The following is a 27,936-nucleotide window of genomic DNA, read 5'->3' as shown; positions in this document are numbered from 1 at the left end:
CAAATCTTTTGAATACAATCAAAATTGTAAAAAGGTTTGTAGCTCTACGGTCTGCATGGAGAGAAGCACGTGGTAGGGCATCTCAAGATTCTCCCTTAACTCTTCAACATCTTCTTAAAATGATTTGGATGAGAGGAGAGGGGGGAATCCATCAAATTGGGAGACGGCACCGTGCTTGGGGGAATTGCTAAGACTTTTTTGGAAGACAAATGATCCAGAAGGATATGGAGAGACACAAACACTGGGGCCCATCTATGCTGTTCCTTGGTTAAGATTTTACACTTAAGGAGGAAATACCAACTGCATAGGTACAGAATAGGTGGTTATCTGGCTCAGCAGGAATAAGGAATGTCTTAGTGCAGGGATTGGCAACCTGCGGCTCTGGAGCTGCATGTGGCTCTTTCATCCCTCTGCTGTGGCTCCCTGCCGCCGGTTGGCTCCACAATCAATAGGGCTTTCGGTTAGGACAGGTAGAGGAAAAAGGACTCTGTGCTAGGAGGAGACTCTATAGTGGGGGAATTGGACTTCCGGTCGGGCCGTGACATGATTAGGGGTTAGGACTTTTGTGGCTCTTTTTTAAGGTTGCCGACCCCTGTCTTAGTGGACAATCACTTAAGTATCAGCCAGCAGTGTTCTGCAGCTACCGATATAGTTTGTTTGTCTGATAAAACCAGAAGCAAAGGATAAGTAGCTGCCCATGGGTGTAGGACAGTATTTCTCAACATTTGAAGACCGCTGGACTTCCGACACCTCAAAATTCCCCACAACTGGCAAGCTTTTAAAAAGATTTGTGGGTTTCAACTCCCACGGAGTTCCTGGCCTGGAGAATTCTAGGCATTTATAAAGTCTTAAAAGTGGCCAACTTTGAAAACGACTTTTGTTTTCAGTCCACCCAACTAGATGTCGGCAAAGGTTCTTGGCCGATATTCGTGCAGTAAAAAAGAATTGGGTGTCCGCTGACTGAGAAAAGAGAAGAAAGCAGAGAATTACCGTATTTTTCAGAATATAAGACGCACCAGAGTATAAGACGCACCAGTTTTGAAGAGGTAAATTAAAAAAAAAGTTTTTGCATTTTTGTGAAAAACGGGGGATGCAGAGTGTTTGAGAGGCTTGGGGGGGGGGGGGACAAAAACGAGCAAAAAACAGCCCATTTTTAACTCGTTTTTGCCCTCCCCAGCCCCCAGGAGCACCCTCTGTCTATTTTTGTGAAGGAGGCAGGGTTCCAGGAGGTCGAAAATGCTGTATTTGGTGTATAAGATGCACCCCAGATTTTCATCCTTTTTTTGGGGGGGGAGATGCGTCTTATACTCCGAAAAATACAGTATGTCCTTTTGCCTGCTGACATGTGCAACACCCCCCCCCTTTCAAATCATTTCAGTTGGGGATGATGGGTTTTGGCCTCCAAAATATTTATAGGCAGCTTTAGGTTGCATCAACAGTGTTTCTCACGCTTGGGCCCTTTAAGATGGGTAGACTTCAACTCCCAGAATTCTGGGGGAATTCTGGGAGTTGAAGTCCACCCATCTTAAAGGGCCCAAGTTTGAGAAAAACCATTGTAGGGTGAGTTACACTCACTTGTCCCAAAGAGTAATAAAGACACCAGAAACCCCGCTTTTCTCTCCCACCCATCGCTCTGCAGCCCCCCCTTTCCAGCTGCAAGCAGATGCAAAAAAATAAATAAAATTAAAATAAACTAGTGCATTCAGGATTTTAATGCACAGCTTAAAATGTCACTGCCTCTCCTGCTGCCCGAGTCGGTCTTCTCTTTAAATTTCTTTTGTCTTCCTGAACAGCGGCGGTGGTAGCCGCTTCCGGAGAGATGTCCCTCATCGTGTCCGTATTTGGGGGAGGGGGAGGAGGGTGGTGTCGGCGTCCTGCCCCTCATTTGAAGACCTTGCCTTGGTTGAACGCTTTGCCGACGTGCTTGAAGTTGCCTTCCCAAGCGAAATACTCCTTCACCATGGTCTTGCACTCCTCACTCTCTGGCTCCAGCTTCCGCCAGGTGTAGGATTCGTAGTCCACCTGCCAGTCAGGGCTCAGCTGAGGAAGAGATGAAAAGGGGGGGGGGCGTGAGCAGGAAGGGAGCTGCACCCTCCCTGTCTCAACGAGAACCCTCACAATGCAGAAGTGCAATACTGGGGTTTGCTAACTGGAGGTTGAAGAGGAAGATGGGCCAGTCCTGGAGTCTGGGGAAGGCTCGGACGAGGGCTCTGTGACGGAGGCAGAGAGGGGGCCAGAGCCGTCTGACAGCTATCAGCTGCCTTCAGAGTCAGATATCAGAGGCAGAAGAACAGCTGGAGCCTGTTCCCAGTGTGCCCATACGCAGAGCTGCCAGACGAAGGGAACAGCTAAAGAACAGGAGTAGGCTTGGGAGGAAGGCCACAGGTGGATGGTGAATGGCCCCTCCCAGAGGAAATAAAAGAGGAGCAACAGGGGAGTGGAGTTTGCAGGAGGCAATTAGTCCATTCCTGCATTCGTGCCCTTCCAACTCAGTTATTGTTACTTGGTTCTTAAACGAATCATGCAGTCGTTAAGTGAATCTGGCTTCCCTCACTGACTTTGATAGTCAGAAGGTCACAAAAGAGGATGATCATGTGATCCCGGGACAACATGGCGGCCGAGCCCAGTTGCCAAGCGACTGAATTCTGATCACACAACCATGGGGATGTTGCAACAGCCGTAAGTGTGGGAAATGGTCCTAAGCCTCTTTTTTTCCAGTGCTGTCGAAATTTTGAATGGCCAGTAAACAAACGCTGATAAGTCAGGAACTATCTGCAATCGTTTTGGGTTAATGGTGGTGTTTGCTCGCAATGGGGTTGTGCATGACTGCCTCTCTGTGGGATAGGTGACCTCATCCACCCCTAGCACACCCAAACCCTCCCTACCAGCACCGATCCTGGAAGAGAGCATCACGGGCGTCTCATAAATCTCCTAAGGGCGGTAAACAGCAGATCCTTCTTTTAGGGAAAGTTTTGGCAGCCCCCCACGTACCCTCCCCCCCCTTCTGTCTAACTGGCAGAAGAAGCTCTGGTAGTTGAACTTATCCTAACCCAGGGGTTGGCAACCTGCGGCTCTGGAGCTGCATGTGGCTCTCTCATCCTCCTCCAACACCACCTTCTCCTCCTCTCCACAAACCTCCCTCCTTATTAGCACTGAGGATGTTCCCTAGTTGGGTCATGAAACATCTGCAAGAAAACCATCCAGCTCAGAAAGCACCAAAGACCCCACAGTCCTTTTCTCTCTCTCTCTCTCTCCTTCCTCCTCCTTAGTTCTCCCTTCTACCGCTGATGATGTTCCCTAGTTGGGTAATGAAACACCTGCAAGAAAACTATCCAAGAAAACTATCCAGCTCAGAGAGCACCAAAGATCCAAGTTCTTTTCTTTCTTTCTTTCCTTCTTTCTTTCTCTCTTTCTCTCTCTTTCTTCCTCCCCCTTCTTCTGGTTTGCAACCCGTCTCCCTTCTAGCACTGAGGATGTCCCCTAGTTGGGTCATGAACCATCTACAAGAGACCCCTACCAAGCTCAGAGAGCACCAAAGACCCCCTTTCACTTTTCTGCGCTTTCCCGGTTTCTGTCTGGCGTGGCCTTGTCCGCAACACCTGGAAAGGGGGGGGGGAGACCCTCAGACTCACGGGGAAGGCAAGCTCCTGTCCGCGGAAGACCCAGATGCCGGAGATGCTGCTGTCGTTGTTGGCGCCGAAGAGGATGACGGAAGCGAAGGCGTTCTTCCGCAGTTTGTCCAAACGTTGGAACATGCCTGAAGGGAAGAAGCAGCAAAGAGGGGTGTGATGAACGGTTGGGCCAAGCTTGTAAGCGTTGTAGGAAGTTATCACCCAGCCCTCTCCCAGAAAAATAAAACATCCTAGGAAATATTGGAAAGGCAGAATATTACATTTCCCTAGGATGTGAAAAGGGAGAAACGTGTTTTAAATTGAGAATAGCTCCCTGTAGCTTCTTGCCTCCACACACTTTGTTAATGGACCATTAAGAAGGCCAAGCCAGTCCCTTTACATAATAAAGAATTCTCCCCTTCAGCTCCAGGGATTAAGGCCTGATTAGCCTTTACCCACTCACCACGTGGCATCTGAGAATTCAACCAAACCTGGATTCAAAACACAGCCTGCCTCCACCCACTTTGTCAATGGGCCATTAAGGCCAAGCCAGTCCCTTTAAATAATAAAGAATTCTCCCCTTCAGCTCCAGGGATTAAGGCCTGATTAGCCTTTACCCACTCACCACGTGGCATCTGAGAACTCAACCAAACCTGGATTCAAAACACACCCTAGAGAGTTGCCCCTGCGTGGCCCCATGGGAGTCTGACAACCAATCAGAAGACAAGTGCAAGATCAAAGGCCAAAGAGGGCATAAAACCAGGGACTTTCAGCATCTCAGCCCTTCCTTCCTTCTTCTCCATCAACATTGAAGCATGTGATCACCTTTTCTGTTCAGGGCTCAAGCCACGTGGTCCTGTCCACCATTAAACCATCTTTCCAAGCAGCCTCCATGTCTCCAGTGTCTTTTTTCCCCACTTGGAGCCGAACCCAGAAGGACATTTCTTCCAACAGCGTAATAAAAAGGAAATTGGGGGTGGTGGTGAGTGGGGTGGAAACGGAAGGGACCTTACCAGTGATAAGGTTGCAGCTCATGAAAGTCTGGGCCAGCTCCTCCGGGAAGCGGTACTCGCCGTACCAGATGGACCAACCGTCTTTGTCGAAGTGCTCCCAGAAGTGAGGCAGGGCCACCTTCAAGGTGTCTTCGTTGGAATACTTCCGCTTAAATTCGTCCAGGATGAAGGGGCTGGAGGAGGGGGGGGGGATAAATTAATAAGAGGGTCTCACTCAACTGCAGCACAGAAAAAAAAAAACCAGGGGGAGGGGAAGGTGAGGAGGAGGAGGAGGGGGGAAAGGGCATGGCTGGATGTCCTTGCTGACTTTTCCTATCCCCAGCTTTCAAAGGGAGAGCCTTCCGGGAAGGTGAAACGCCAGTTATCCTGGTCTGTAGGAGGTAAGTGGGGGTGCAGACCAAACAAGCTTGGCCTCCTGTATTTTGGGCAGCCAAGTGCCAATCTGGAGCACCATCTAGATCAGTGTTTCTCAACCTTGGCAACTTGAAGATGTCCGGACTTCAACTCCCAGAATTCCCCAGCCAGCGAATGCTGGCTGGGGAATTCTGGGAGTTGAAGTCCAGACATCTTCAAGTTGCCAAGGTTGAGAAACACTGATCTAGATCATGATGGCAAACCTTTTCACATGTGCATGCCCCAGAAACCTGACAATCACTTGGCTGGTGCCTGCATGCCTGTTTTGGGGGCGTTTTTCCAGTCATTTTCAGACTGTTTTTTGGCCTGAAAAATGGACTGAAGCCCCCCCCCCCCAAAGGTCTCCTTTTTAAACCAGTAGAGTAGCTGGTGACGGCACACGTGCCATAGTTTCACCATCACAGATCTACACTCCTGCTTGAAGCCAAACCATCATTGCTGGGAAAATAACAGATTTAAGAGTTGGAAGGGACCTTGGAGGCGCCAGTTGTGGGCTTCACGTGCCTGTTGTTCAGAGAGGCATTTGTTAAGTGAGTTTTGGCCCATTTTAAGACTTATCTTGCCACAGTGGTTGAGTGACGGATAATCAGAGCTGCAGAAAAAACAATGGCTGCCAACCTGCCTTCCATTGAGGACCTGCACACTGCAGGAGTCAAAAAGAGGGCTGGGAAAATATCTACAGACCCCTTGCATCCTGGGCATAAATTGTTTCAATTCCTACCCTCAAAACGATGCTATAGGGCACTGCACACCAGAACAAATAGATGCAAGGACAGCTTTTTCCCGAATGCCATCACTCTGCTAATTCCCACAACACTGTCAAATAATTTACTAAGATTGTATTCCTATTCTTCTCTTCCTACCTAGTATCTGTCTCTTCCCACTTATGACTATAACCACTTTGCTTGGATCTTTACGATTTATATTGTTTTACTGTTTGATTTGATTGCTTATTGACTATGACTTAAGTGTTGGATCTTTTTATTCTTGATGAATGCATTTTTATTCTCCTTACATACACTGAGAGCATCTGCACCAAAGACAAATTCCCTGTGTGTCCAATCACGCTTGGCCATAAATTCTATTCTATTCTTCCTTCTCCTCCTCCTCCTCTTCTTGGGATGCAGCCCACAGCTTGCATTGTCTTTGTTGATGTGGCCTTGCCATCTGTTTTGGACGCTGGCCACGGGTTTCTAGTTGGTAGGGAGCCTTGGCCACAGTGGAAGGTGCTGGTTTCAGGACAGGTCCATTCCAGTGGAGTTGGCCTTTGCAAATCTTCTCAGAAATTGGTGCCACACCAAAATGCCATCGCATGGTGTCATTTGTGATGTGGTCAAGAAGGGTGGTGCCCGATAACCAACAGAGCCTTCCTATTCCCATGGCGTGGAGAGAGCTTTTGGTCCCCGTTGCTGCTGCCCGGCATTCAGCGCCATAGCGCGCAACAGGGCGGGCGAGTTGTCTCCTAAATCTTAGCTTTAAGACGGGTTGGCCTTCTCCTGTCACATGACACGTCAGTTACGTTGAGTGAATCACTGGTAGATTAGTAAGCTGGTTTTTAAGTGAATCGGGTTTCTCCACTGACTTTGTTTGTCAGGAGGTGGCCCCCGCCCCAAAAGGATCCTGTGACCCTGGGATACTGCAATCGTCCTAAATATGAATCTGAATTTTCTGAAATAAGAATCTGAATTTTGATCATGTGACCAGAGGATGCTGCAACGGCCGTGTGAAAAAGTTACAAGCCCCCCTTTTTTCAGTGATGTTATAACTTTTATAATAGTCCCTAAATCAACGGTGGTAAGTTGAGGACTATTTGTACCAAGAAATGAGAAATGAGTTGTTATTATTATTAATCATCGCACAGTCAGCCAGATGTTCAGTCTGGGCCTGGCATGTTTGTCTGCCTATCGAGTCCTTACCAAGGACCTGGGATCGGCAAATCTGGACGTTTGACGATGTGACAGGTATCGTCGCAGGATGGAAGCAGTTCCAAGTAGAGCCACTTTCTGCAATTGACTGATGGCAAATTTGTCAATGCCAATTTTAACAGCTTCTGTACAAGTATAATCTGAAATGTAACAGCATCCTGTTGTCTAATTAGACCCTGACTTAAAACACGGAGTAGATCTATTTAAAAAATTGGGAGGAGTTAGTGTGACTACATTTAAGAAAACTTTCTGGCATTAATATACTGCCACAATGCATATTTTTCCAATTCTTTGCTATTTCTATGGGTCAGGCACACACGCACAGAAATACACCACAAATAGTATATATCGTCTGTGCTGTTTGCTGTTTGTTGCAAGGAAGCAGATTTCCCACCTTGTTCTCCTCCTAGATGCGTCTTATACGAAAAATATGGTACTTCATTCATTAAACATGAAACTCAGTCAACTACCCTGTTTCCCTGGAAATAAGACCTCCCTGGATAATAAGCCCAATCGGGGCTTTTGAGCACATGCGCTAAAATAAGCTGAAAATATTGCAACACAACAGCAGCCATGAGGTGACCACGCTCACCGCCTCCTGCACCTCAAATATAATAAGACCTCCCCGAAAATAAGGCCAAGCGCTCATTTCGGTGGTCAAAAGAAAATAAGACCCTTTCTTATTTTGGGGGAAACATGGTATTATTATTATTTAGATTTATATTGCCGCCTACTCACACATGCGACTCAAGGCAGCTTACAAACATAAAATAACATAAAAAAACAATAAAAACTAATAGAAGAATCATCTATAATAAAATAACCCATCCCGCCCTGGTGTTGTAACAGATCTGAGCAACATTCCATGGCTATTTTTGAAAACGCTCCTCGTTTTCTTTTCGGCAAGCCATAAAATCAGGTCCTTTAGCCTGGATTTCATAACCTTGTAAAAGAATCAGCCGTTTTTCTCCCCTCCAGTCAGTTGACAGAGTTCATCAGTAACTATTTTGTAGGCGTTATCTCAATTTAGCCTACGAGGTCTTACAGAGGGGGGGGGTATTTTGGGATGAGGATTTCATCAAAACGATTCGATAAGAATATTGGAATTTTGCTCAGGGTTAAGATAAATTGTGGGGTGTGTTCAAATTGCCTTTTTTTAAAAAAAATGTTCCTATATACCTATATTTTGTTCCTTTATTTTGTTTTTGGTCCCAGGAGGCTGCAGGGAGGCCTGCTAGGCCCAAAACAGGACATGGGGCTGTTGTGTGTGCATGCACCGGGGGTGGGTGGGTGGGGGAAGTCGTGCTCAGTGAGGTTTGCCTGTGTGTGTGTGTGTGTGTGTGTGAGAGAGAGAGAGAGAGACGCGGCCTTGCATTATTATATTGCATTGCTTTCGGGTGGCTTACAGGTCTGTCAATCTTAAGCCACCTTAAAGGCTACAACACCCATGATTTCCAAGCCACTGGAGAGGAACGGGCGAGCAAAACCGAGACTGAAAACGGGGCCAGCTCACTTTTGACTCACTCCCAGATGAAACGGCAGAATGGAAAACGGGTTTCTCCAGGCGGGAGCAATTGGGTGGGTAACTCCATGAGTACTGAGGCCGCCCTCTTGTTAACTCCTCAAGACATTTTCTTCTGCTCTGTGATCCGGATGGACGGACACGTAGGTGTGCGTGCAAGTATGCGAGTGTGGCTGCGTGTGTTTAAATATTTATATAGACCAATAAAAGTTTTGCCGACCTTTTGCATATACATTTGCGCTTTGGGATGTAGGCAGATAACCGTGTTGTTCTTCTCTGGACGCAAGGGCAGACATTAAAATGAAATCCCGATGTGTGTGCGTTCAGGCACGTATATTCTACATGTTGCTCTATTGTGTTATTATTGTTATACTGGGGATGATAATAAACATGGTGGGTGGCGTTTTTTTCTTCTTTCAAGAGGGCATTGGGATTTCATTTTAAAGTGTGCTATTGTGTAGAGAAAAATAATGAAACCTATCTATCTCTACCATCTATTTGCCCATCATGTCTATCATCCACCTATCTCATCCATCCATCTCTACCTATCTCTTTATCTACATACATACCTACAAATCGTCTTCTCATCTATCTACTTATCATCTGTAGTCTATCATATCTACCTACCATATCTATTTACTGTATCTACCTATTGTATCTATCTGCCATACATCTCTTTCCATCTACTGTATCTACCTACCATATATATCTACCTACCTACCTACCTACCTACCATCTTTCATCTACCATATTTCTCTTTCTACCTACCGTATCTCTCTCTCCAGTATCTCTCCACCATACATCTATCTACCGTATCTACCTACCATCTTTCTATATCTATCTATCTATCTATCTATCTATCTATCTATCTATCTATCTATCTATCTATCTATCTACCTACCTACCTACCTACCTACCTACCTCTTTCATCTACCATATTTCTCTTTCTACCTACCGTATCTCTCTCTCCAGTATCTATCCACCATACATCTCTTTTTACCTACCGTATCTCTCTACCATCTTTCTTTCTTTCTATATATATATATCTCTTTTATCTACCGTATTTCTCTTTCTACCTACCGTAACTATCTGCCTACCGTATCTCTCTCCAGTATCTCTCTACCATCTCTTTCTACCTACTGTATCTCTCTCTCCCCTCTATCTATCTATCTATCTATCTATCTATCTATCTATCTATCTATCTATCTATCTATCTATCTATCTATCTATCTATCTGTTGTATTTGTGCTGATATATACATATATATATGTCTATATATATGTACATATATATATATATATATATATATATATATATATATATATATATATATATATATATATATATATATATATATATATATATATATATGTCTACATATCTACCTATCTATCAATTATCTACCTACCTATCATCTATCTATCTCTCTTCTAGGTATCTTTCTCTCTCATCCACCTGGTAGAGAAGTTTTTTTTGGGGAGGGGGGACGGGGGGCGGCAGAGGGAGGTTCCTTGCCCGAAAACAAGTCGGCTACTGTGTTGAGCTGATCATGGATCACAGGACAGCTCGCTGGGAGCAACAGCTGAAGGGCAAGGAGGCCAGAATAAATGAAACGCTGCACTTCGGGGTCAGCATCGTGTTTTGCAGAGAAGGGCCTCCTCCTCCTCCTCCCTCCGCCCCCTTCAAGAATCTTCTCCCCGGCCCCTCCTCCTCCAGGGAGTGGGGAGGGAGAAAGGACCTCTCCAGTTGCAAGCAGCAGCTGACGCCCCCAAAATGGGAGTTCACCAGTTTTTTTAGGCCAGGGACCAATTTTGCTGGACCCGGAGAGGGCCTCTCCCACCCAGCAGCCCCCCCCCACTTCCAGGGGGAGGCAGCCCAACCTGGCCCGCTGCCACTTCCAAGCCCGAAAAACAAGATTCCCCCTTCCCTTGTGCCTCACTGGGCTGGAAGGAAGCCCAAAAGCGGCTGGCCGGCCAGCGTGAGGCTTTACTGCCGCCATGTGGCTCATCCTGGGCAGCCCCAGAGTTTCTCTTTGGCCCAGCCAGAAAATGGAGCAGCAAAGGAACCACTTTGGGAGTCTCGTGTGTGTCTGTGTGTCTTTCCTTACAGCTGAGGTTAGGGCAAGAAGTTGGCAACTGGGCCACAAAGCTCATTTACAGAGTTCCATGCTCCCAGGCCCAGGGGTTTCATCAAAACCACCATTTCTGATGGTCACCCAAAAAACAGGTGCCTACTGCGAACCGTTGGTTTGCTTAATGACCGTGGTGCCTGCTTAACGACCAACACAGACACAGACACACACAGGATGACAAAATTGGGCCTGTCATGTGAACTGATGTCTTTTAAGAGTGGTCACGAATTAGGACTGCGACGAGCGAGCTCCATCCGGATGAAGTCGATTTAAATTGCTAATAAAGACTTGATTTAAATCAGCTTGATTTAAATCGTCATTTTTAAAGAGCCACTGCCATTTCTGTCCCGCAGTGGCTCCTCTTCTGACCCGCTGTTGACTCACCAACCGTCCCATTCGCTTTAACCGGACGGCTGGTGATGCGGCAGGGACACAACAAGGGTGAGGGACGTGGTGGGCAGCAGGTGAGTGGATGCCCACTTGCAGGCCCTGCCGTGATGGATCTGAAATGACAGGTGCCCTTTAATATTATATTTATAAGCTGCTTAGAAGGTCTCCCTTTCATTTTCACTGCTTGCCCTTCCTCCTCACACTTAAAGAGTCCGGTGGTACAGCTGCATTTCTCGTCAAACAATCAGACAGTTTGTAGTGCACATACATTTGCAAAACAAGGGGAATAAAGGAATATTCCTGAAGTTTTGTTTTATGATTCATCTCATGGTTACTGTGAAACTGCATGAATGCATCAATAATGCAGGACATGTTATCTCAGCTGGCAGAGTTTGGATTCATTGGATGAGTTTCCCAAATTACGTAAATATTGCAGAATCTACAGCTTTCATGCTGAATAATCTACATTATGAACATTGTCTTAAATAGAAAACTATCTTTAGATGGATTTTTTTTTTTTACTCCCAAAGCATTTTATTAAAATACATTTGATTTTTCCGATTGAAATAGAAAAAAAAATCCACCCTGGGCTCCATTGTTTGAAAGTCAAGGGTTACCTGTGACACAACCCACACCTCTTCCGCCTTAACTTTTTCATTGTCTTTTTTGAAGGGAGGATTTGAATGTGGCTTATCTCTATGTATTAAATGTTTATTTAGATTTATTTCTTTCGGTGTCTACTAAATGCAGGAAGCGCTGAGTGTACCCATCAGACAATAGCATGGAAGATGATTCGCCCTCAAGAGAGTATTTGGTGAGACATACAAAATATTTCCCTCTTTCCTGGGACGCTCAACAAATCTAAAACAAGTTTCCAAAACCAAGTTAGTTTTGTCCCTTTTAGATATAGAGATAGCCTTCGTACAGGTAGTCCTCAAGTTACAATACTTCACTTAGGGACTGTTTCCAAGTTACAACGGCACTGAAAAAAGTGAACTATTACCATTTCCCCACACTTATGACCGCTTCCCCCATGATCAAAATTCAGAAGCCTGGCAACCGATTCATATTTACGATGGTTGCAGCGTGCGGTGTGTGTGTGATGTGGTCACCTTTTGTGACCTTCTGACAATGCAGAAGCCAGATTCACTGAACAACCGGGTTGCTAACTGGACAGCTGCAGGGATTCACTGAACAACCGTGGGGATGAAGGTAACACGGGCGCAAATTCACTTAACAGCCTGTCTCACTTAGCAACAGAAGTTTTTTTGGGGGGATGGGGACAATGGTGGACTACCTGCATCATCTTTTTGTTCATTTGACTGTTCAATACTGAACAGTTACGATACTGAAAAAAGGGACTTACGAACGTTTTTCACACTTTACGACCCCACGATCAAGGGATCAAAATTCGGACGCATAGCCCCTGGCATGTTATTATTTATGACGGCTGCATTATCCCAGAGTCATTTGATTCCACTTTTACAACTTCCTGACAAGCAAAATCAAGGGGCTGAACCAGCTTCGCTTAACAACTGTGCTCCTAACTTCGTAATTGCGACGATTCACTTTTAACGCCTGGGGCCAGGAAGGTTCGTAAAAACGGCGGCCAAATTCAACTGACTTGTTTTAGCGATGGAAATTTTGTGCTCAGTTGTCGTCGGGAGTCGAGGACTGTCTGTAAACATGGAATTGTGGTTCCCCCTCCCCCCCAAAAAGGAATTTCCTAGGTTTGAGGTACAGTGAGATCTGCCTAAAATTATAATGATGGAACTATTTTTTTCTCCACGTAGCCAAATTTCAGTCCTGACTTCCCGGATGCTTCCACATTTGACCGAAGGAACACTGGGGGACATTTTCCAGGTTGACCCGAACCCCCAGAATGGGAGTCACCCCATTCTTTTCGTGGACTGTGCTGCGCCCCTCCTCCAACCAATTGGGGGTGATGGGGGTTCCCCTTACCTTTTGGGCAGGTGAGCAAAAGGATCTTTGGATTTGGGCTCGGCTGCCAAGGCCTGCTCACACTCGTCTAATTCCTCCTCTGGCTCTGGCTTCTTCTCTTCTTTCTTCTCCGCTTTCTTCTCCTCCTTTGGCGTTTTCTCCTTCTTGGAGGATTCCTTCTTGGGTTGGTTCTCTGCAAACTTCCTGGCTGCAAAGCCACAAGGAGAAAAAAAGAGAGAAATGAACAGGATTCAGGGTTTCTATGCCAAAGGGTCCATTTGTGGCACCTTAAAAGTGCTAAAGCAGCATTTTCCAACCTTGATCGCTTTCAAGGCGGGTGGACTACAATTCCCAAGATAAAATAACAGACCAACAGAGTTGAAAGGTACTTGGAGGTCATCTAGTCCAACCCCCAGCCAAGCAAGAGACCAGACACCATTTCTAACAGATGGCAATCCAGTCTCTTCTTGAAAGCTTCCAGGGATGAAGCTCCCACAACTTCCGAAGGCAACTGCTGTTCCATGGGTTGATTGTTCTCCCTGTCAGGAAATTCCTCCTTATTTCCAGGTTGAACCTCTCCTTGGTCAGTTTCCATCCATTATTCCTTCTCTGGCCTTTGGGTGCTTTGGAGAATAGCTTGACCCCCTAACTCCTCTCTGGGGCAGCCCCTCAAATATTGGAAGATGCTCTCCTGTCTCCCCTGGTCCTTCTCTTCCCTAGACTAGCCAGGCCCAGTTCCTGCAACCGTTCATCCGTATATTTTAGCCTCCAGTCCCTTCATCATCCTGGTTGCTCTTCTCTACATTTTTTCTAGAGTCTCAACCTCTTTTTTATAGTGTGGTGACCAATGGATGGAAACCAATCAAGGAGAGAAGCAACCTCTGACAGAATAATCAGTCAGGAGAACAGCTTCCCTCCAGAAGTTGTGAATGCTCCATAACTTCCGAAATTCCCTGACAGTGAGAACAATCAACCAATGGAAGAGAAGTTGCCTTCGGAAGTTGTGGGTGCTCCCTCATTGGAGGATTTTAAGAAGAGTTTGGACAGCCCCTTGTCTGAAATGCCTTGGAGAATATCCTGACCTCCTTCCTCCTCTCTGGGGCAGCCCCTAAAATATTGGAAGATGCTCTCCTGCCTCCCCTGGTTCTTCTCTTCCCTAGACTAGCCAGGCCCAGTTCCTGCAACCGTCCATTCCTCTGTTTTACCTCCAGTCCCCTCATCATCCTGGTTGCTCTTCTCTACACTCTTTCTAGATCAGTGATGGTGAACCTTTTTGGCACTTAGTGCCCAAATAGGAATGCATGCGTACTAGAGCGTCGGAAGTTGGCCGGCACACATGTTAGAACTGGTGCAGTGGCTTAGAGGCAGAGCTCTCGCCTCACAATCAGGAGGCTGTGAATTTGATCCCAGACAGAGGCAGGTGATTTCTTTCTCTGGGCACAATGAGAATATATCTGTTGAATATAACCCCGCATTGGCGACAGGAAGGGCATCCGGCTATTAAACACTGGGCTAGCTCCATTCAGTTGCCCAGACTCCACCCCGCAAGGGATAGTGGGGTCGTTAAAAGATGATTTGATTTCTGTTTACAGGCTTTTCAATGCTTCCTTTTTATTGTTAAGGTGCCTAGAGCCGTGATGGAGAACGTATGGAACAAGTGCCAGAGGTGACACGCTGAGCACCCTCTGTGCGCATGTGCGCCCATCGTCAGCTGGTCTTGGGGTTTCTGGTTCTCAAAGACCAGTTGTCTGGCGCACATGACGGACACCCAAAGACCAGCACACACATGCGCTCCCAGCCAGCTGGTCTTCCGCTGCGCGCATTCGAATTTGGGCACTTGGTGCCGAAAAGGTTCGCTGTCCCTGGCCTGCAGCAACCCCACGGCGAGATAGGCAGCAAATAAAGGTAACAAAATAAATCAAGGTTATCTGCGGAAGTTCATTCCAGCCGCTTAATTCCCAAGACCTCCAAGGGAGAAGGGGAAGGCTTCCAGCTAGGAAACTCCTTCAGCGGCTAAGCTACGACGAGGGGGCATTTGATCAGGCAGTTGAATTTGCAGAAAAAGTTGGCAACCTTTTCAAAAACAGGGTGACTCAAAATGTGCTACAGGTTGAACCCTATAAAGTGCATGGGGGGGAGGGAGGCTTTAGAAAATGTTTAAAACTGCCCCCAATTTTGGGAACCATCCCTCCTTTCAGCTGGCAGAGCAGATATGAAATACGACCCTTTCCTACTTCGTGTTTCTAATTTTAGTTCTGGAAGTTGCAGAGCCCAAAGGCAGAAACGGACAATAAAAGGCACGCAATTTCTTCCAAGTCCATTTTCCTAAGATTGGCAGGCTTTCGATACAGATAGTTCTCGGCTTACGACCACAGTCGAGCTCAAGATTTCTGTTGCCAAGTGATACATTTGATAGGTGAGTTTTGCCCCATTCTGCCACTGTTGTTAAGTGAATCAATGCAGCTGCTAAATTAGGAACACGGTTATTAAGTGAAACTGGCTTCCGTGTTGACCTGGCTTGTCAGAAGGTCGCAAAAGGAGACACTGCAACCATCATAAATACGAGTTGGTTGCCAAGCACCTGGATTTTGATCACATGACCCTGGGGATGTGGCAACAGTCCTAAGAGTGAAAAACAGCCCCAAGCCACTTTTTTTTCAATGTCATTGTAAGCTTGAATCATTAAATGAACGGTTGCATGTCGAGGACTATATGGAAAGCAGGGTTCCCCAACTTCCGGGCAGTGGCCTCTTTGCATGAGTGGTGGGCACTCTCTCACGCGTGAAGATCCGTTTGTGTGAATGGCACACGCAAGTGCCCACCGCTTGCGCTAATGGAGCTGCGTGTGTGTGAGCGGCCTGCAGGCTTGTACGGAACCATTTCCTGTCTCCCCTACACCCCCAGCTCTCAAAAGTATTAAAAGTTGGGGACCACTGCTATAAAGGATGAAAAATCAATTCTGCATAATGGATTCCTACGAGCAGAATACAATAGTAGGAGTTAGGATAGAAAATATGGAATAGAAATAGAAATAAATAGAAATAGATGTCAGGCCTGCAGCCATCTTTTCTGATGGGTTTTTGGCCTGCCACACTTTCTGTTATTCTAGTATGCATTTTCTATGGTGGAAAAAGGGAGGGGGGATTGTACAGAGTTAGATGCTATGTAGCCATAACAACATTCTTTCTAGAAAGCCAAGGTCATCCTTTGCCTTTGCACCTGACCGGAACTGGATGGGTGGAAGCTGCCAGCATGGTAGTGGGAGATTGGACCATGGGATGGACTGGTGGGGGTGGGGCGGGGGCAAGAGCCTGAACTTTCAACTGGGTGGGGAAAACTGGGAAGCTTTCAGATTCGGGTTTTCCCAGATGTGCCAACATGGCTCTCTTCATAAATTGGAACTTTGAGGAATCCTTTGCCTCGGACTCTGAATTACTTTTGGATGCTATTTGGAACCCTGACAACAGAAATTAACAGAATAGAATAATAGAATAAATTTCTGGTTGGGGACGTTGTGAAAACACAGAGCTTGTTTCAGTGTGGGGCACAAATCCTGCTCTTAAGCCAGACAGCAATTCCTGGCTTCTCTCCCCCTACCAGATGTGTAGCCCCCACCCTTGTGGTTATCAAAATCTAGTGGTTCTCCCAGGCGGGCGATCGCAACGTCTCCTTTTATACTTTCCTATTTGACTTCGGTTTGTGTAACTCTTTGAATTTAGAATAAAATAAGCTGGAAAGGACCTTGGAGGTCCTCTAGTCCAGCCCCCTGCTCAAGTACCCTGTACCATCTCAGACAAGTGACTGTCTAGACCAGTGTTTCTCAACCTTGGCAACTTGAAGATGTCTGGACTTCAACTCCCAGAATTCCCAGGCAGCGAATGCATTCACTGGCTGGGGAATTCTGGGAGTTGAAGTCCAGACATCTTCAAGTTGCCAAGGTTGAGAAACACTGCTCTAGACTCTTCTTAAAAGCCTCCAGTGATTGAAAAATGGGCTGTTTTGGGCTCATTTTTGCCCCCACCCCACCCAGGAGCACTCTGCAAGCTCCCTAAAGGCTGTTTGCATGAAAAACAGTTTTTGTGATTGCAGAGTGCAATTCCCCCCCTCTTCAAAACCTTGCTGTGTCTTATACTCCGGTGCGTCTTATACTCCGAAAAATACGGTAAGGTATGCTACATCCAAGGGTGGCGTTAAGCTACTCGCAACACATCCCACCATCCTTTCCCAGCCTTAAAAAGACAGAACGGCCATTTAAGAGCGAGAATCGGGGGTGAATTTCCTGACCGTCAAATTGCGCCATCTTCTCACACAGCTTCAAGTCCCCCAGGACGGCCTTGAACTGCGGCTGGTTGACGCAGGTCACAAACCAACGGGTCACATTTTCGTACGGCTGGCGGAAGGGGGGCTCCAGCACCTGAAGGAAAAGGGAGAAAAGGCGGGAAATCTCAGCTCAAGCGACCCCCCAATCCGTCTCTTTCAACAAAAGGGAAAAACTAGGACTAGGCACCTGTGGCATAATTTTTGGATTCCTGCTTGCTGTCAACGTACAAAAGAGATGGAGCCCAGGATTATGATCCTAAACCAATTTAAAACCGCTAAGCAAATGTAGCAACTGCAAAGGGAACAACGAGGTCTTAAAATCTGCAATTGATTCTTTGCAGGAAACTAACCAGTTTCTGACAAAAAAGAGCTTGTTACCAACAATGGATTTATTCAACGAGCAGTGTTTGCTTTACAACCACATACGCACACACGAAAGGTTGTAAACCATGGTCACTTGGCTACCGGACATTGAAAACAGCCGTAAATGCAGGCCAGTTGCCCAGTATCCAAAATGCAATCGTAGCAGGATGACAGAGTTGAAAGGGACCTTGGAGGTCTTCCAGTCCAACCCCCTGCTCAGGCAGGAGACCCTATGCCATTTCAGACAAGTGGCTGTCCAGTCTCTTCTTAAAAACTTCCAATCATGGAGCACTTACAACTTCTAGAGTAGTGTTTCTCAACCTTGGCAACTTGAAGATGTCCGGACTTCAACTCCCAGAATTCCCCAGCCAGCGAATGCTGGCTGGGGAATTCTGGGAGTTGAAGTCCGGACATCTTCAAGTTGCCAAGGTTGAGAAACACTGTTCTAGAGGCAAGTTGTTCAATGGATTAATTGTTCTGTCAGAAAATTTCTTCTTAGTTCTAAGTTGCCTCTGTCTTGATTAGTCTCCATCCGTTGCTTCTTGTCCTGCCCTCAGGTTCTTTGGAGAATAGCTTGACTCCCTCTTCTTTGGGGCAGCCCCCCAAATATTGGAACACTGCTATCGTATCACCCTTACTCCTTCTTTTCATTAAAGTAGCCGTACCCAATTCCTGCAACCGTTCTTCATATGTTTTAGCCTCCAGTCCCCTAATCCTTTTTGTTGCTCTTCTCTGCACTCTTTCTAGAGTCTCAACATCTTTTTTACATCGTGGCGACCAAAACTGAATGCCGTATCCCAAGTGTGGCTTTCCCAAGGCCTGATAAAGTGGTATTAACCCCTCAAGTGATCTAGATTCTCTCCCTGTTTATGCAACCTAGAACTGTGTTGGCTTTTTTGGCAGCTGCTGCATACGGCTGGCTCGTATTTAAATGGTTGTCCACTAGGACTCCAAGATCCCTCTCAATCACGTGACGCAGGTGAAAACTGCTTATTGGAATTTCAAATCCGGGTCATAAGGAGCCCCCGCCCCCAGGGAGGTTCTTTGTAACTTCAAACTAAAGCTAAGCCATAAGTTAAGGACCACTTGTACGCGCCATCAAGTTGGTACAGGTAGTCCTCAAGTTACGACCACAATTCAGTTCTTGGACTTCTATCCTTGGCGAAAAGACATCTTTCCTTCCACACTACCTCAAAATTGGGATTATGAAAAATGAGCCCTCAGAGCAGGTCGCCATGATTTAAATTCTGCCCTGTTTGGTGGCTGGCAGCTGCTGGTTCAAGGCAGGCTCTGCTTACGGTCCAGAATATCTAACCCCCTAGGACCTCCTGAGCCATCTACAAAGACTCACCTGCTTGTAAAGCCAGAGCAGAGTGCAGACCACTGTGATATCCGCCAGCGTGATACGCTCCCCGACCAAAAACGTGCGAGTTTTCAGGTGAGAATCAAGCAGGCTCAAGATCCGTTTCACTTCCTCCTTGGCATACTCCGTAGCCTGCAAGGGGAGCAAAAAAATAAATAAACGTCTCCGCCTAGGGATTTCAGTTTAGTTTACATTGTCATTACACCGTGTTCAACGAAATTAAATGCCACCTTCAGTGTCCATTAGACCAGTGTTTCTCAACCTTGTCAACTTGAAGATGTCTGGACTTCAACTCCCAGAATTCCCCAGCCAGCATTCGCTGGCTGGGGAATTCTGGGAGTTGAAGTCCAGACATCTTCAAGTTGACAAGGTTGAGAAACACTGCATTAGACATATAAAATAAAACACAAACACATCTCCTTCACATTCTATACAATCGGATTGAAAATCCCTGATATTGCATTAATAAAAGATCGGTAGTTCGGCGATTTGAATCCCTAGCGCTGAATAACAGAGTGAGCTCCTGTTCTTTTCTCAGCTTCTGCCCACCTAGCAGTTCAAAAGCAGGTAAAAATTCAAGTAGGAAAATAGGAACCACCTTTGGTGGGAAGGGAACAGCGTTCCGTGCACCTTCGGCATTGAGTCATGCTGGCCACATGACCACGGAGACGTCTTTGGACAGCGCTGGCTCTTCGGCTTTGGAACGGAGATGAGTACCACCCTCTAGAGTCAGGAACAACTAGCACCTACGTGCGAGGGGAACCTTTCCCTTTCCCTCAAGCAATGAAAGGACAAGACCCCCATCAGGTCATGTGAGCACGGGTGTGTGGTGTCCCCCCACCCCGATGCCAGAACTGAGTCGTAAACAGCTACAGAATTCCTCAACTTATAACTTAGTTGCTTAGTGAATGTTTGAAGTTATGATGTCGGGAAGGTTCATCGTATCTTCAGTCACTAAGGAACTAAGTTGTAAATCGATGACTTAATATAGCTATCTACTCTGAACTTCATGACTAACGAAACAAGTGTTGTGGCCTGTCAGGGTCAGCATCAGGGCAAGCTCCGAGGGGGGGGGGGAGAGAGGGAATGAAGCTGTCAGGGACAGAGGCGGAGCCTGGGCCGTCTGTCAGCCCTCCGATGGAGAGTCAAGAGCCCCCAGGGCTCTGGAGGTGGCTGATGAGGAAGAGGAGGGACAGCTGGGCCCAGTGCCTGACATGGATGCGCAGAAGGCAGAGGAAAGGAGAGCAGTGGAAATCTATGGGCCGGTCCTTGGGCTGGAAGAGCCACCTGAAGCCCAGCCCTAGCTCTGGAGATAAAAGGCAGGAGGCAGAGACAAATAGATGTGGCAGACAACTATTCATCTCCCTGCTTGATGGACTTCTTAACCTGCATTGAGAAAGAAACCTTTCGCCGGGACTCCGAATTAAAGGAATCTTTTGAGTTCACATCAGAGAGTATGTCGTCTTTAGGGAGCTGGGTCAGAACAATAAGGCATCTCTCCAAGCAAAGCGATTCCTGCCTCCTTGTAGCTTTTTTAGATGGTTGGGAAACATCTTCTCCTATAAAACCAGAGTGCCTCTTACCTGCTTGTTATATTGCATGATGCCAAGGGTGGGGAAGACCCAGGTGCTGGCTGGGGGCACAATGTCGCTGTCAGCAAAGCTCACCCACTGAAGGACTTGGGAAGCTGCCTCTTGAGTTCTGCCTCGTAGTTCCTCGTTGCTGACTGGGGGAGGGGAAAACCGGCCAATTAGAGAACCAACAATCAAAAAGGATACAGGCCACCCTCAACTTACGGCCACAGCTGAGCCCAAAATGTATGTTGCTAAGTGAGAGGTATGTTAACTGAGTCTTATGATCTTCCTTGCCGCAGCTGTTAAAGGAATCACTGCGGCTATTAAGTGAGGAACGCAATTTGTTAAGTGAATCTGGCTTCCCCGTTGACTTGGCTTCTCAGAAGGTCGCAAAAGGGGACAAGATGACCCCGGGACACTGCAACCGTCGTAGGTATGAGTCAGTTGCGAAACGTCCAAATGTAAACCACATGACCCTGGGGATGCTGCGACGGTCATAAGGGTGAAAAATAGTCCTAAGCCACTTTTTTTCAGTGCCGTTGTAACTTCGAACGGTTACTACCGTATTTTTTGGAGTATAAGAAGCACCTTTTCCCCCAAAAAAAGAGGGTGAAAATCTGGGTGCGTCTTATACACTGAATACAGCATTTTGGGCCTACCAAAACACTGCCCCCTTTGCAAAAATGGACATGCAGAAGGTTTGGGAGGCTTGCAAAGTGCTCTGGGAGGCTGGAGAAGGCAAAAACAAGCAAAAAAAGGGGGGGCATTTTTGCCCCTCCCAGCCCCCAGGAGCACTCTACAAGCCTCCCAAAGCTCTGCATGGGTTTTCTTTTTGCAAAAAACTCAAAGCTGGTGAAGGGAAGCTGAATAATAATAATAATGATGAATTTGTCTAGTAACCTAGAGAGAATAATTTTGCGTCTCTTTAGGCTGGACTGAGTTAAAAAACTGAACCAGTCCAGTAAGAGGAGGTGTGTCCAGCAATTTGCACAACTCAGTCTCAAGGCTAATGGACAAAGTTAACCCATGCTTGGATTCCCCAAGCAGCGCACAGGAGAATGAGGCGTGCAGAGGGTTTGGGAGGCTATTCATGCCCTTTTTTTGGAAAATAAAAATTGGGCCCAATTTGCCCCTTCAAAACCTTGGTGCGTCTTATAGTCCGGTGCGTCTTATACTCCGAAAAATGTGGTAAGTCAGTTTGCTATAAACCTGACCCAACACTGAGTCGAGATTTTGGATAAAACTGGGAAGCAGAGGCATATATTTACCGTAGTGTGCGATGGCGTTGCTCTCGAATATGCAAAATCCATCATCTCCTTCAAAGGCTGGGACCTATAGAGGGTTAGGAAAAGAACTTCTGTGAGAAGACAGACGGGTCTCCTCCAAAGGGGTCAGCAGGTGCCATCTGTAGCACTGTCTCTCAACCTCAAGAATTTTAAGGCACTTGGGACTTCAACTCCCAGAATTCCCCAGCCAGCACAACTTAAAACAGCTTGCTGAAACTGAGAAATGTCGATTTAAACTAACTATGAGACATTGCCTGTTCTTAAAAATCCCTAGAGGTGGAAAACCCGCAACCCAATAGGTACCATGTACTTGTGCAGATCTTATTACCAGAAAGGTTTTTATGATATTTAAATAAAATGTAGGGAGCTGCAATTTAATTTCCCACAATCTCCAGGAAGCAATAATGTTGACAGGAAACTGCTATTGTTGTTAAATCTGAAGGAATGTTTCTCAATCGTGGCAATGTTAAGATGCTTGGACTTCAACTCCCAGAATCCTTTAGCCATGGCTGGCTGGGGAATTCTGGGCAATCAAGTCCATGTATCCTTAAAGTGGTCAAGGTTGAGAAATGCTGATCTGGAGGATACAGCATTGCCTCAACAAGACCAACTGAAAAGTATCATTAACTTGCTCGGTTATGTAATTGGAGGGATACCCCAAAAAGGAACCTGGCTTATTCTGAAGATGCACCAAATCTGCTGGATACACGGATCATCGCATCCCAGTGTGAGGCTAGTTTTTTTTTTTTAAAAAAAAAAAAACCTAGTCCCAGGCATGTAGGGAGCTAGCATATTTTTCAGAGTATAACATGAATCTTTTTCCCTCAAAAAAGGGCTGAAAATCTGGGTGCATCATACACTAAATACAGCATTTTTTGACTCGCGAAACCCCGCCCATTTGCAAAAATGGCCGTGCATAGCCTTTAGAAGGCTTATAGAGTGCTTCTGGGGGCTGAGGAGAGCAAAAGTGAGGAAAAAACGGGCCCTTTTTTGCCCCCCCCCCCCAGAAGCACTCTAAGCCTCCTAAAGGCTATCCTAAAGGGGCCCCTTTTCTGCAAAAAACAGGTTTTTTTGCTTGTTTTTGGCCTCCTCCTCCTCCCCCCAGGAGCACTCTGCAAGTCTCCTAAAGGCTATGCATGCCCTTTTTTGGGGGGGGGGAAGGGGGGGCTGTTTTTGGGAGGTCTGCAGAGTGCAAAAACTTTTTTTTTTTAATTTGCCTCTTCAAAATCTTGGTGCATCTTATACTCTGAAAAATATGGTAGTTTGCTCTAGTACTGGGATGGTGAACCTATGGCACACGTGCCCGAAGTGGCATGTGGAGCCATGTCACCTAGGGCACGTGGTGTCACCTGCCCCTCTTCCGGGTTTCTGGCATGGATGCGCCCACAATGATCAGCTGACCTTCGCGTATGCGGCAGTGCCGGAAACTGGAAAAGCTGGTCTTCCGTTTTTCCCTGTGAGCATGCGCGCTAGGTAGTGATTCGCCACACATCCCTGCGTGCCAGTTACCGGAAGGCATGCCCGTGCCGGGAAACAGAAGTTCATTTTCCGGCACGCCCATGCCCCTTAGGCAGCTCCTCTTCCAGGTTGCAGCCACTCAGTGCCAAAAAGGTTCGCCATCACAGCAGCAGGGTGGTGAGTTCGAATGCCACCTTATGCAGGAAAGCCATTCACTCTCTCAGCCCAACCTATAAGATTGTTGTTGTGGGGAAAATAGGAGGAGGAAGGGCGTGTCGGACACGTTTCCCACCTTGAGTTATTTGTAAAATAAAGGCTGGATGCAAATAAATGAACGAATGAATAAAATTTTCACAGCTCTAGCCAACTATTCTCCTGGAAACGAGCAAGAATCAAAATCACACAGGAAGATTACAGACATCTCCCATTCTACCAAAAAAGAAATGCCCGAACTCCATGGCGTAACTCGAGTTAGGCAAGGGGGGGAAAAAAACCCAGCCACTCACCTTTCCAACTGGGAATTTTTTCAGAAATTCGGGAGTCTTGTTGGTCTGCCCGAAGTGGAACTGGGGTGGCGTGGAGAGGACTTTGATCTTGGCCCCACTGTATTGAGCAGCGATGAGGGCTTTGAACGCCCGCCAGTTCTCGGGGTAAGTGTAGAGAGTCTGCAGGGGGAGCAAGCAGCGACGGGGTTAAGGGATACCCGAGAAGTTAAGCCACGACTCCATAATAGGTGCTACGTAGCCTTTTTCCAAGTCTTAAAATCGATTTTTTCAGCCTGCCTACCGCAGCTGGAAGCCGAGCTGTCTGCATTGATTTGTTCAACTAATAGGGTCAAGCTCTTGGCAGGTGACTCTGCAGTGGGGCTGGCCAGAGGACTTTGCTACTGCAAAGCAAGAGTGGGCACCATCGCAATGCAACACCAGCAGAAGGTTCCCTGATCTCCTACTTAAAATTCTCCATTGGCCTGCTAGGTTCTACGCGCCCCATTCTCCAGAACCACGCCCGCCATCAGGCTACTACCAGTCCCCTCTCCTCCTTGCACTAGAACCTGTTAAAAGGCCCGGGAATATTCACTTGGGACCATGCAATCGTGGCTTGGAAGATCTACCTAAACATTTCTGGGTGCGAATCCAGAGCCACCTTTCCACACCACATCTCAGAATAACGCAACAACAGAATTGGAAGGTCTTCTATAGTCCAACCCAGCATCCAAGCAGGAGACCCTAAACCATTCTGGACAAATGGCTGTCCAGTCTCTTCTTGAAAGCCTCCAGTGATCGAGCACCCACACTTTTTGAAGGCAAGCCGTTCCACTGGTTAATTGTTCTCACTGTCAGGAAATTCCACCTTCATTCTAGCTTGCTTCTCTCCTTTCCAAGTTTCCATCCGTCCCTCCTTATCCCAGTCATACACCTCATCTCCTAAAATAAGGATCTTCTGCTTAAAGGCAGAGTCCTCCGAAGCCAACACCCACCACCCTAAAATCCAGCAACCCCCCAACATGTTTAACAAGTATATGAATCAATGTTGGCTTCTGCTTATATTATTATAGACTGTCAGGAATTAGTTGCTTTCTAGCCTAGGAAATTGTAACCTTAACACCAGATGGCCTTACTGCAAATGTTATTTCCCTGCTGTCTCTTGCTTCTATGCTTGGCTTCAAAGCTAGGCACATTCTTGAAAACATAGAAGAAATTGTTACAGGGGAATATCAGGCCCCATAGATAAAAGAACCAAACTAGGGAGTTTTCCTGGCTCAAAAATCCTTAAAGCATTCTGCCGAAAAATAACTTAGCAAAGGGGGGCCGCCACCCCCTACACAAGGCTATAGGAGTCTCACTCTCTTTGACATTTCAGTGGCTCGGGGAAACTGTGGGAACCTTACAGTGTGAGACATTTCCACTGGAAGGCAAGGATCCAGTCAGTGGTACCTATCTTATGCCCTCATAAAAGGGCAAATTCAGAAGATGTTAGAGCCCATCATCCTTGCCCATTTGCTTCTGGGGTGGCCCCAAAGGCCGGGAAACCGCCCATTCCTGTTCTTTCATTCCCCAGGTGACTTGAGAGACAACTGCCTCTAAAGCTGCAGGCTCCATTCAGACGCCCATCACCCTTCTCCACCACTTCTGCAGGCAGCTTCTCTTCCATCCCACAAAAGCCCCCAACTCCGCCCCAAATGGCTTAATTTAAGAATTTGGGGAGGGGTCTTGTCTTTCATCTGAAGCCAGTTCAAGGCAAAAGGCTGGTTTGCCTTCCTCCCACGTGGCAGAGCAAAAAGTAGCTCGACCCTCACCCCACCCACCCAAACACACTACAGACCCGTGTTTCTTAACCTGGTGGGACTTTTAAGAGGGGCGGACTTCAACTCCCAGAATTCCCCAGCCAGCATAGCATAGCTATGCCTAGCACAGCTGGCTGGGGAATTCTGGGAGTTGAAGTCCGCCCCTCTTTAAAAGTCTACCGGGTTGAGAAACTCCCGTCCTTAAGACAGCTCGGACTACAGCTTCTATAGGACGTGGCCTTCAGGCCGGAGCGCATGGGAGTTGTAGTCCTGGCCGTTCGGGTCCGTTTAAAACCCCTCATGCGCGTGGCAAGGGAAAACCGAGCAGCCTGACACTCCCCCTTTCGGGCTCTGCCCGTCCGCTTAGCCTCCTCCGTCCCTGGCGAAGCTCCCCGCTGCAAGGCCCTCCCTCCTCCTTTCCCAACCCCGGGCTTCGGGGCAGCCCCGGCCCTCCCGATCGCCGGATGCAGGCGGATGAACTCTAGGCCTCGACGGGAACCGCAAGCTCACCCCGGCCACCGCCATCTTAGCGAGGAGAGGAAAAGGAGGAGCGTCGCCCAAGACGGCCGTAAAGCAAGTAGGGGGAGGGAAGAGGAGGAGAAAGCCGAAGGCGACGAAGCTTCTACGTCACTGTTGAGAGGCGGAGCCCTGGAGTGACGGGAGGGCGTGTGGAGCGCGAGAGAATAGAGACTTAAAAAGGGGAGAGAGATTCTCTCTCCTAGAGAGGTCACTTTCTGCTTTCCTTGGTTTAAAGTAGGGTCTTCAAACTTGGCCACTTTAAGATTTGTGGACTCCAACTCCCAGAATTCCCCAGCTAGATCCATTGCTAGATTCAATGCAACTTTGGACCAAATAATTTATTTAATCCTCATTTTCAATGACTGAGCAATTTGCCTAATTAAAAATGATTTAATGCAATTTCATTCAATTAAGACCCTCTGCTCTAAACCCCTACATTTCTCAATGGCCTTCTAAGAGGAGATTTACTTCCATGCAGCTGAGGAAGCGATGAAACAAAAACAGTTGGAATTTAACTTTTCCACGATTCTGAATATTATTTCTCTTTCTCTCTCTTTCTCTCATATATCTCTATCTCTCATCTATCTAACCTCTCATCTATCTATCTATCTATCTATCTATCTATCTAGCTATCTCTATCTATCCTCTCATCTATCTATCTATCTATCTATCTATCTATCTATCTATCTATCTATATCTATCTCTATCCTCTCATCTATCTATCCTCTCATCCATCCATCCATCCATCTATCTATGTATTTATCTATCCCTATCATCTCATCTCTCTCTACCCTCTCATCTCTCTCATCTCTCATTCTCTTTCCTATCTATCTCTATCTATCCTCTCATCTATCTATCTATCTATCTATCTATCTATATCTATCTCTATCCTCTCATCTATCTATCCTCTCATCCATCCATCCATCCATCTATCTATGTATTTATCTATCCCTATCATCTCATCTCTCTCTACCCTCTCATCTCTCATTCTCTTTCCTATCTATCTCTATCTATCCTCTTATCTATCTATCTATCCTTTCATCTATCTATCCTCTCATCCATCCATCCATCTATCCTCTCATCTACTGTGTTTCCCTGAAAATAAGACATGGTCTTATTTTCTTTTGACCCCTGAAATAAGCACTTGGCTTTATTTTCGGGGAGGTCTTATTATTTCTAGGTGCAGGAGGCAGCGAGCATAGTAACCTCATGGCTGCTGCTGTGTTGCAATATTTTCGGAGAGAACTTATTTTTGGAGGGGTTATTTTGGGGGAGGGGTTATTTTAGTGCATGTCCTCAAAAGCCTGATTGGGCTTACAATCCGGGGAAGTCTTATTTTGGGGAAAACAGGGTATCTATCTATCTATCTATCTATCTATCTATCTATCTATCTATCTATCTATTCTCACATCTATCTACCTATCTGTCTGTCTATCTCTATCCCCTCATCTATCTATCTATCTATCTCTTATCTATCCTTTCATCTCTCTCTATCTATATCATCTATCTCTATCTAACCTCTCATCCATCCATCTATCCTCTCATCCATCTATCTATCCTCTCATCCATCCATCCATCCATCCATCCATCCATCCATCCATCTATCTATCTATCTATCTATCTATCCTCTATCATCTGTCTGTCTGTCTATCTGTCTATCTATCTATCCTCTCATCCATCTATCTCTATCTACCTCTTATCGATCGATCGATCGAACACTCTTACATCCACCTCTATGGTTTCCCCTTCAGGAAACCTTCCTCTCTACCCTTGCGTTCTCTATGGCAGCTGCCCTAAGCTTCCCGCCCATTCGCCAAGGAGG

At 46.6% G+C, this 27,936-nt stretch overlaps 1 protein-coding gene across 1 annotated transcript; it reads right to left on the bottom strand.

Moving 5' to 3' along the window:
* Window positions 1-1,694: 1,694 nt before the first annotated feature.
* Window positions 1,695-26,196, bottom strand: EEF1G (eukaryotic translation elongation factor 1 gamma). Its single transcript, XM_087705386.1, has 10 exons — window positions 26,106-26,196; window positions 23,818-23,976; window positions 21,836-21,899; window positions 20,577-20,719; window positions 18,982-19,125; window positions 17,232-17,361; window positions 12,969-13,155; window positions 4,625-4,797; window positions 3,633-3,757; window positions 1,695-2,040 (listed from the first exon to the last, which is right to left on the bottom strand). Exons 1-10 carry the CDS (start codon window positions 26,118-26,120, stop codon window positions 1,882-1,884), a joined length of 1,299 nt encoding a protein of 432 aa, XP_087561512.1. The 5' UTR covers window positions 26,121-26,196; the 3' UTR covers window positions 1,695-1,881.
* Window positions 26,197-27,936: the final 1,740 nt, after the last annotated feature.

The sequence above is a fragment of the Thamnophis sirtalis genome, unplaced genomic scaffold (genome assembly GCF_051295495.1).
Source record: "Thamnophis sirtalis isolate CommonGarterSnake01/CBP01778 unplaced genomic scaffold, rThaSir2_p1.2 scaffold_2, whole genome shotgun sequence".
In the NCBI taxonomy this organism is placed as follows: Eukaryota; Metazoa; Chordata; class Lepidosauria; order Squamata; family Natricidae; genus Thamnophis; species Thamnophis sirtalis.
This window is presented reverse-complemented; position numbering and strand designations above follow the sequence as displayed.

Bases quoted from the DNA above. Each gene is read 5' to 3' on its own strand.
- EEF1G (XM_087705386.1), bottom strand. The intron at 20,720-21,835 runs GTAAATATATGC...CCCCTCCCCCAG, and splicing joins CAACGCCATCGCACACTACG to TCAGCAACGAGGAACTACGA. The intron at 13,156-17,231 runs GTCAGGAAATTC...GTGGCTTTGCAG, and splicing joins GAAGATGGCGCAATTTGACG to CCAGGAAGTTTGCAGAGAAC.